Source organism: Eurosta solidaginis, chromosome 4 (assembly GCF_040869045.1).
Source record: "Eurosta solidaginis isolate ZX-2024a chromosome 4, ASM4086904v1, whole genome shotgun sequence".
Lineage (NCBI taxonomy): Eukaryota > Metazoa > Arthropoda > Insecta > Diptera > Tephritidae > Eurosta > Eurosta solidaginis.
The window spans coordinates 146,646,034-146,656,668 of record NC_090322.1 but is presented as its reverse complement, the minus strand read 5'-3'; the positions used below and the strand labels follow the sequence as shown (position 1 = coordinate 146,656,668).

The following is a 10,635-nucleotide window of genomic DNA, read 5'->3' as shown; positions in this document are numbered from 1 at the left end:
AAAATTGTATAAACGCTTTGATCGCTTCAAAGCAAAGGTACGGCGTTTCATTCGCCATCATCCGGTGGCAAAATCCTGAGCCAGATAAATAATTTTGCATGTAAATGCAATAAAAACGATTTGAGCCAGATAAATCCATATAGAAGTCTGGTTCAATTTGTGAGCCAGATAATTTGTTAATTACTTCTTTTTAGTTTGGCAACGCTGCATTTAATAAACCTACTTTTTCAAAATTAGATGTCGCTGCTTAGCATTTCGCCGTATGAGTTAAATGAAAAACAGCGGCGACATCTGCCTATCACATTTCACGTGTGCGAAAATTTCACGACATCTGCTTTTCAAGTCTCTCAATGATCCAGAGTATTTCCGTGAGAAGTGAGCGTTGTCCGGAGCTGTAAAACTCATTGGAAGACGGCAATTGTTTTTCGTATGGCGTTGTCAAAGCGTAGGCACGCAACCAAAGAACTTATGTAAATTTTTCGATACTTCGCCCGACAGATGAATTAATGAATGCAAGACAACCAAAGCGTCTGTGAAAATCCGCCTTAACTTTTGTAGCTGTGAAAGTCTCCTGGAAATAAAATGGTGCTGTAAGTGCAAACAAATCAAACTCCAATATGACACTACTTTATTTTCTATGTATTTTTCTTGTATTTTTTTCTTATATTCTTTGTCGTGGGAGCCAATAAGGTTTCAGTACTGATGTAAGTGTGTGAACTATATTTAAAAAAATTTACGAAATACAAGAAAAATACATCGTAGTTCATTAAAAACAAACAAGCCAGTTTGTATTTCGATAAGGTTTTTTGACATTAGGCCGTTTTTTCTTCATTTTTTCTGACAAATGAAAATTTTGTTTTTATTTTAAAAATTTTGTGCCTAAAAACACAACTAAATTTAAAGTGTAAATTGTGTGTGCAAATGAGTTTTCAATAAGTGTACATTTTTCAGTTTTTCATAGTTAAGGAATTGACCTCCAGATTCTTGTGTTACACAAATATAGTGAACTTGGGTACAGAAATTAAAATTAAAAAGTGTTTCACAATAATTTAAAAAACTCTACGTTTTCTCTGCTTTTTACACTTAAAGGAGTAACCCTCCGTAATAAATTAAACTTTTAATGAAAATCAATAACTCTGAACAGAACACTTTTCGCCATGATATAATATTAAAATGCTGTGGAACAGGAGCAACACTTTTGTGACTACATAAACCCTGTTTAAATCTTTTACGTCTCTGCCATGGTTCAACTATATACAGGTTGGCTCATCTGTAAAGCAACAAAATATGTCTGTTCAAATTGTCAAAATCTGTGTATTGGGGTTGGTGGGAATGGAACCATAAAACTTAGCAGTTTTTGTATGTGTAAGTAAAATGTTGCCAATGTGTTAGTTTCATTTTGAGTTTGCCATCTCCTTTTGACAATCCCTTCGACCATGCAATGACATAAATAAAATCAGCTGATGAGATGAGCCAACCTGTACATAATTGAACCATGGTCTCTGCACAGAACCCTAATGGACCGTTTTCAACCGAAACAACAATGCCAACCCAGATTTTCCCGTTATGCACACCATGACGGAACGATACAAGGTGGCCGCATCGAACAGCTGATTATAATCTTTTTTTATTTGATTTGATACATCAACTTCCGGCGCAGTACGACTTTGACATTAAGCGAGTGCCTGTCAGAAAGAAGTCAACACACTTGTATAGGTACACTATGATACAATTTTTTCGCAGCTAAAAATAAATAGAAAATTTGATTAATACTTCCCAAAATTTGTGCAAATGGTAATGTAAGTGAAGTAAACATTCAAGTGTATCATTAATTATTATTGAATTGCATTCAAATAACAATAATTTAGAAATCGGTGCATAGCCAGCAGTCGTTGAAAAAAGACATTGAAAAAGTGATGGGAGGAAGTGCGACCTCGTTTTATTTAGTGTGAGCCAAAAAGCTACTGCAAAGTGGCAAACCTACTGCCACCACCTTAAAAGTGTCTCATTTCAAAGGCCAAATCAGCCAAATCAAGTAGTCAGGAATTTCGATTAGCTGGACAATACGATGATAGCGGTTTCGTATAATTTTTTGTTAATAGAATGTATCTAATTTGTTGCTGCTTCCTCCATTGCGCCATTGGTTGGTTGCGGTGCCGTCATTTTTCCACTTTCCATTTTAATGAAAATATTTTACTTTACGTATTTTTTATGTAGTTTATTTTCCTACCATAAATCGCGTGTTGTTGCTGTTGTCTCTTCTGACTGGTCGATTTGTTAGTTGGCGTATTCAGCGCTTTTATAAATAGAATTTTGAATGATGATTTGACTTTCGCCGTTGTTTTTGCGAGACATTTTATTTATTTGTGTGCTTTTTGGGTATTATCTGTTAAAAAGAGGCGCATTTTAACGGTAATTAACGTAATTTTTACATAAATACAGATTGAAAAATAGATGTACATATATAAGGATATAATATAAAAAAATGTAACGTCGCCAAGGCGGCGGGCAGGTCAGTTGCTGGAGTTGCAATCGTGATTCAAAACGCAGTATTAGAAAAAGGGGCTAAATGTGTGTGGTTCATATACAATAGTAAAATTATTGAGCTGGAGCTTCTGTCTGTACATTCATATCAGTAATGAATGAGAGTTAACTCGTGAATTCGTTCGGCCGCGTAGTAAACGTACAGCGAAACGCCTCAAAATTGTGAACAGCTGGCCGATTTACATAGCTCCCATTCTAGCATAGTTATATATATGTGTATATACATGTAGCCCAAGTATAAGGTGGGCGCTTCGAAAAATGTGGGTGGTATCCCCGAAGTGCGATATATGGATAAAGACGACGGAGATGACGAATACAAAGGTGACGATGTTTGACTAAATTCTACAATATGCCGATGTTTGTATACGTTTCTGCCACCTTCACCTCATGAGCGCTGTTTGCTGCTGTTTTGGTTGTTTAAGTGCGGTGCGCTGCCGCCGACGGTTGCCATTGACGTTCCCCAATGTTTGCAAATTCTCGCTAGCTGTTTATTACACGCGGCTTTTGGGTGGGCTAGTACCGACCATGACTTTGTTGTAAGAAAGACGTGGCAAAAAAATTATTTATTTCATTTATTTCTTGCAGAAATGGGAACAAGTGCAGTATACGGACAATGCTGATATAAAAAAAAAAAAAAAAAATTGAGACCGATAGGTATTAATAAAAGAAACATAACGGTATATTTTGTTGTTGGGCAAACAACAAAAACAAAAGTTATTAAAGGTCAAAGTTCATAATAAGCGTTTTTTTAATCTAAATTACTTCTAAAGTATTGAACCGATTTTCAAAATTTTGACGTCGTTGGATATGTATTTCCAATACCTTTCATTTGATGTATATCTTAAGTATATAACTGCAAAGAATTTCCTGAAATAATATAATTTTTTAAAAAACATATCAAAATTTTTAAAAACTTAATTTTTTTTAAACTTAATTGCTGTATTAAATATATGAAAATATATTTTGGTAGATGGGAAATAATTTAAGCTTTCATTTAAAATTATATATAATATCCTTATCCTTAGTCCCATCAATGCAATACCAACTGTCCTGTTCCAGGTATACCAAAACTTAATTTTGGGCAAATCAACAGTAATTCTGCGCAGAACACCTGGTATTTGTTTCCTTTATGTGCAGAACACCTTTCCGAGTTAGCGGCCTTCGGCCGCGCTTATTTAAATAACCCTGGGCTACGCCATGCCAAGTCCGGGTGGTTGCCTGAACCGTGGCAACATGCCACGGCACGCACTCTTTTGCGCGTTTTTAATAAAATTACAAAAACCATGTTTTGAAAATGTCAAAAAGGCCATACTGGCTTTATTTCAATATACATACACATACATACATATGTACAAATAAATATGCGTAATTTACTTAGTAAATATAGCACTTTTAAACATCCAATTTTTCAAGTATTTTCGGGATAGGAATACAAACAGCATATCAAATGAAAGGTAATTTTATTACCTATACAATGAAAAAAAATTTTGAAAATCGGTTCTATACTTAAAGAGAAATTTAGATTTAAAAAAAATGCTTCATATGTACTTTGACCCTTAATAACTCCTGTTATTGTCATTTGCCCACAAACAAAATTGTGTAGTTATACTCACCTTCACCATGTCTATCAATCCTCATACTTAATTTTTTGATTTTGGAATTGTCCGTATACTGCACTTAAGCCCAGAAATGCATAACATATGCAGTGCAAACATATTTGTATGTATAATATGTTGCACACAGTTAGAGAGAGTAATAAGTAGGCTACCTTAATTTATGAATATCGCGATAGAAGTAGTTACATAGGGTGAAACCGCTATTTTCGAAATTTGCGGATCTAACCATGAAAATACCCATCCGCCCTAGTAGTTTCCTCCTCAAGCATTTCGCCAATCCTTTGCGAGAGCTCTTTGGTCTTTCTTTAACTGAAAAGCAGCCATCGAAACCTTGAAATAAAGAAAGTAAAGGTCATATGACAAATGAGAGTGTTGCTGACCTTGATTTTCTTTTGAAAAGTTTGATGATTGTGTCGCGGCTCTTTAGATCATATTCGTTGATTGATTAAGCAAGACTTCAGTTTGATTATTGCAATATGACCATTTGTATCTAACAGCCGATTATCTTTATAATGGACTACTAGTCTGTTGACAATTAATAATTGTACAAAGGTTAAAGGGTGGTTGTAGTGATAAAGACACTCGCCGAAGGTTTTGGAAGTCATTCGATGTTGATTATCCTTTGCCGGATGTAGATTCGGTAAGTTCTGTGAACCAGCACCATTAAGGTACAATCCCGACCATCTCGGGAGGGATTTAATTTGACCACATTGAACCTTCTAGGCTAGTTCCGTGGAACTTGGATTCGCTAGAGCCCCGCCTGCTTGTTTCTTTAGCACTTACTACTTATTAGGTATTTTAGTCGTTCCTTACGACAGTTATACCTGCCACACGGGTATATTCTAAGCCCCCTAGCCCGCTGGACAAGGATCTATAAAATACGATGGCTACTGTGGCAAGAGGTTTTGGCGTTACATCTACAACAAGCAAATGCCATTCTTGAAAATGCCGTGCAACGTCAGTTATCTCGGTACCAGACCTCCTGCGGCGCATATAAGGGCTGGACGTCAGGCACATCTACTTGAGGTTTTGTAAGACGTAATAACTTTGAAAACATATGGACGTTTTTTTGCTATTCTGTCTAAGTAGCGTTTCTCCTCTTTATGTTATTGGGCTCTTGAACGGAACTTCTTTTAGATGATTTTGATGGTAATCCTCCGACTGGACTTAGACCTTGAACCGGGGTGAGTATACCACTACATCAAATGCTGTATATAATAACAACGATTTGTATGTTATAAGAGGTAAAACTACTTATCTTGATTCAACCCTGATATACCGAGACATGAAGTTCTGTTCTAGAAACAGGAAGATCTAGAAGCAGCAAGCGGCATATATCCTAGAAAGCTTCTAGTATTTGCCAAGAGGACGGAGTTGTTTTATAACATAGGTCCTGGTCGTGAAACACACTTCTGGTTGCACTACGTACTCATTCAGTCATATGTGAGGTCTTCATGGACCGGTCAGTTCAACCTAACCCAACTTAAGATTAGATTAGATTATTTATTTATTACGGCCAGAAGCCTAATTCGTAAATTAGAATACATTACATTTTTTTTTTATCTTATAGCCTGTATTTCTAGGTTTCTGAAGAATAAATCTCATGCATCTATTTTGAAGCTTTTGGAGCTTGTCTACTTCTTTATCCGATATTATGAATAGAATGGACGGGCAGTACACGAAGTGCAGTTCTATAATTGATTTATATAAAATTATTTTGTACTTTTTTTGAATGAATTTAGTTGTTCTCTGCATGACTCCTATTTTATTAGCAACTTTTTTAATTGTATAATTTATATGATCTTCAAATCTAAGTTTATTATCAATTATTATCCCTAAGTATTTTATACTGTTAACTCTTTGTATGATTTCATCATTTATTTTTAGCTCGGCTATATCATCCTCATTGATATTCCTCCTTTTTATTATTATATTTATTTATTTATTTAGTTTTATTAATATTTAGTTTCAGTCTATTATCACACAACCATTTATACAAGTTATTTAGTTCATGTTGCATATTGGCAAGTTCAGTATTAATATTATTTTCACTTATCATAATTAATGCATCATCCGCAAAAAGTAATTTCACAACCTTCGATACCATTGACTATGTCATTTATGTATATAAGAAATAGTATAGGTGCCAATACTGAGCCTTGAGGTAACCCTATGTGTACCTCTAATTCATCCGACGTCACAGCATTTATAACTGTTTTCCGCTTACTCTGCTTCAAATAGTTGCGGAACCATTTAAGTTCAATATCAGTTATGCCAATCCGCTGCATTTTTTTTATTAATATCTCTCTATCCACCGTTTCAGAAGCTATTTTGAGGTCAAGGAAAACTGAAACCACTACTTTTTGTTGTTTAGCTCTTCTTTCGAATCAGATATCACCAAGTTCAGCTCTTTCTCACAGGAATGTTTTTTCCCTGACTGTTGGTAGACTAGTATATTATTTACTTCAAGATGATTCACCAACTGATTCTTAACAACGACTTCGAGAATTTTAGCATCACTTGGCAGGGTATTTATGGGTCTAAGTTCTTCAGGTTGCATTTTCTTTTTAACTTTTTCCACAGGTATTATTGTTGACGTTTTCCACATTTCAGGTATCACACCATCTTCTAAGCTGTTATTGATTATTTGAGCATAGAAATATCCGGTATACGATATACAATCTTTTAGTACATCTTCGGATAGAAGTTTTCTTCCACCTATTTTATATTTAAAGTCTTTTAGGATATCAATAACCCTTATTTCTCGGAATTCTGTAAAAGGATTTTGATAACAAAACAAATAAATTTCGTGTAAAATGTTGTTTTAACAGTGATAAAATCCCTTCTCGTAGGTGTCTTCGCCGTGGAGTAGAGCAATATTTGGAACGAGTTCTTTCGACCTCTCAACAAGTGGAGACAAATACCAATGTAGTGTAACTATTATTATTAAGGTTTATTTATTAAATGTATTATCAGTTACAAAATATGTTTTTATGGTTTCTTTTAAGCAGCTGACGACTAGAAACAATTTGCAATTAGTCAATAAACTCGTGCTATAAACCGACACAGCTTTTTTTCAAGCTCAAATTAATAATGTAAAGTAATGGATGTGTGTAAAGCATTAATGAAGAGAAACGGGACTACGAATGCGCCGTCAACTTAGGTATGTTTCATTTTCTTTTATTTAAATAAAATTAGATATTTCTATGGTTTTATTTATGTAACAGAAAATTTAAGTTCGAAGTTATCACCAAAGAAGAAATAGCAACTATAACAGAAACTCCATATACCCCGTTAGAGGTTTATGAGCTCAAGCATAAAGTTGTCAGAAAAGAGTAAAAAAAAAAACAACGCAGTGTGCACAGTAACAACAGCAGCCTCATCTTCACTTAACACCTAATATGTCTGTGATTTCGCCACGCAGATCATCGACATCGAATAGTGGCAGTTTATATGGCAAATCGTCGTCTACAACTGGCAATTCAGGCACCACCGGCGGCAACAGCAGTAGTAGTAGTGCTTATGGTAGTCCTTCGTCTTATTTGAATCGAACAAGCAGTTTATCAAAAACCCCAACACCAAGTAGCTCATTGTGGTCATCATCGGCATCGAAATATACGCCAAACTACTATAGTTCATATTTGGGCTCAAATTCATCATCTTATTCTCCACGTACAGCATCGCAACGCAGTCCTCTGTCATCTTTCTACCTGAGCGGCGGCTCCTCAGGATTGGGAACGTATCGCAGTAGTTCATCATATTTGTCACCCAGCAATAATGATACACTTACATCCAGTCGATATGGAGTGAGTATTCAGAACAATTATTTAATTAAAGATATTTTATGAAAAGTATTTGACAACAGTTTTAATGAAATGCTTTTGCTGCGAAATCATGCATACAATATATGTGTGGTAGATACATGCCATATAGGTATATAAAGTTGTACTTCTTGATACTTTGTATAATGTCCCATATCTCTAATATATACTAAATAGTAAACTAACCAAATTGAGTTGTGTATGCACTGTGTTATCTGCTGCCTTTCATTGTAAGCATGTAACATCGTTTTACATACATATGTATATATGTACATCCTTACTATTCATATACATATGTAGCCCTATCAACATTGCGTGCACCCTCATCAAATATTCATTTGCAGCAAACCCACATGTTTACACTCATGGGACTGCCGCGAGGAATGTGATTAACGCTTTGAACCCCTACACATTGAGGTATTGGGAGGTAACTAGTTCCGAAATCAAACATCTCAGTAACCGATGTCACTAAAACTGTCAATCGCTTGTTTGCTAATATGAAGCAAGTCTTATTGATGCACTTATGCATATGGTCATACATACATATTAAATGAAACAAAAAATATATTTTTACTACCTTTTTATGACTGATCCTTATAAGTTTTAAGCTTAGTAGAGTTAAAAACTTACCGAATTTTACTAATATTTTTCGGTTTACTTAAAAGATAAATCTCCCCCCATTTGGATCTTAGCGCTCTGAAATAAACATTTGATTTGGGAGGAAGTCTCTTTCCAGTGCATATCTGCTAGAGTTTAATCACATTAATTTAATCAATTTACGTTCAATTCTCAAATTATGTGTGCTGCGATATTTACGAGGAACATTTTTTAGTGACTTTGCTTTCGGGAATATCAGTTAAAATGGGGACTTAAGTAGCTTTAATTATTTTTTTTACAATGTGCTATATTTTTGGGAAGATCTTATATTTTTATTATATCCAAAATTTTGGAAAGAGGGTGGTGGTAGGAATGAAGGAGAGGAAACTGGTAGTGAGAGAAATTGAATAGTTGGGCCCAAAACTTTCGATTACTGGTATATGCATATACTTATACTCTTGCAGAAAAAGACAGCCTACGCCTCCATCACCAACTTCCATATGGTCAACGCCAGTTGAAAATGCTGGCTTCCTTGGACTCCTTATAGAAGATTTTGATGAAAATTGATGAATGGGCGCACCCAACAATTCTGGTTATATTAAGAATCGTAGATAAATATTGTGCCTTTGTGGATTATCTGGTATAGTGCCTTTTTATACTCAGCGTGCTTTGCACACAGAGTATATTAACTTTGATTGGATAACAGTTGGTTGTACAGGTATTACCTTTTATAGACTTCCATATATTAAAATCATCAATGTCGAAAAAAAATTTGATTTAGCCATGTCCATCCGTCCGTCCGTCCGTCCGTCCGTCCGTCTGTCCATTAACACGATAACTTGAGTAAGTATTGAGATATATTCACCAAATTTGGTACACGAGCTTGTCTGGACCCAGAATAGATTGGTATTGAAAATGAGCGAAATCGGATGATAACCACGCCTACTTTTTATATAATAAGAAGTCCGTACTTTTCGAATGAAACTTTATTAATGATCTCAAAATTTCTGCAATGCTTATAACTAAGTTGACAAGAATGAGCTTAAAACTAATAATGGTAACTGTAATATGTAATGTTGCTGTTAATTGCGAATAAAGAAAAAGAGATTTATTTATTGGAAGTTGTTTACGGAAATATAGCTAATAAGTGAGCGGATATGGAAAGCGAAGAAAAGGTGTAAGAGGAAATGGTATAAGTAAGAAGAGCATGACAGTTATTGGTAGAGGGTGTGTCGGTATGTGACTATATAAATAACATTTTGGAAAACACAAAAAACCTGATTATTTAGTAAATAATACACCTAGAATGTTGAAATTTGAGATGTGGACTGATATTGCAACTCTTGATAAAAATTTGAAAACAATTTTTAAAATGGGCGTGGCACCACCCACTTGTGATGAAATCAATTTTACAAATATTATTAATCAAAAATCGTTAAACCTATCGTAACAAAATTCGGCAGAGAGCTTGCCTTTACTATAAGGAATGCTTTGAACAAAAATTAACGAAATCGGTTAAGGGCCACGCTCACGTTTATATAGCAGATTTTTAAAAGGGTCGTAGACGAATAAAATAAGGTATATCTTTGCAAAAAAGAGCTTTAGATCAATGGTATTTTATTTCCCAAGTGGATTTATAACAATTCACACAAACACTTCAAGCAATTTTCGATGTTTCGGGAGCCATAACTCGAAGAAAAATTAACGGATCGTAATAAAATTAGGTACACAAATTTTCCCTATAGTAGACAATATTTCTAGTAAAGATGGACGGGATCGGTTAAAGACCACGGCAACTTAGATATATAACAAGTTTAAAAGGGTCGTAGACTAGAATAATAAGCTATAACTTAGCAAAAAATAGTTTTGAATGAATGATATTTCACTTATCAAGTTTTGTTGTAAGAGGAAATGGGGAGACATTTTTTTTAACGGGCGGTGCCACGTGTTATGTTGAAAAGTAATTTATCTGAAATGAAATGTACAATTGAAGCTCAGGCTGAGTATAATGTTCGGTTACACCCGAACTTAGACACCTTTACTTGTTTCGTATATTT

General features: G+C 34.8%; 1 protein-coding gene across 17 annotated transcripts in view; it reads left to right on the top strand.

Annotated features, from left to right (window-relative positions):
- Positions 1–1,658: 1,658 nt before the first annotated feature.
- Positions 1,659–10,635, top strand: part of Usp2 (Ubiquitin specific protease 2) — a 77,387-nt gene continuing 68,410 nt past the window's right edge. For 4 of the 17 annotated variants that reach the window (XM_067783270.1, XM_067783272.1, XM_067783271.1 and 1 more), the window contains exon 1: positions 7,828–7,966. Coding sequence is in view for 13 of the 17 variants with exons in the window: in XM_067783276.1 (XP_067639377.1) it covers positions 7,562–7,966 (405 nt within the window). In the remaining 4 variants the exon portion in view is untranslated. Of the gene's footprint in view, positions 1,800–1,824; positions 1,949–2,297; positions 2,413–7,012; positions 7,094–7,136; positions 7,324–7,387; positions 7,967–10,635 lie in introns of those variants that run through there. The other 13 variants (XM_067783276.1, XM_067783277.1, XM_067783278.1 and 10 more) reach the window with 13 other exon arrangements.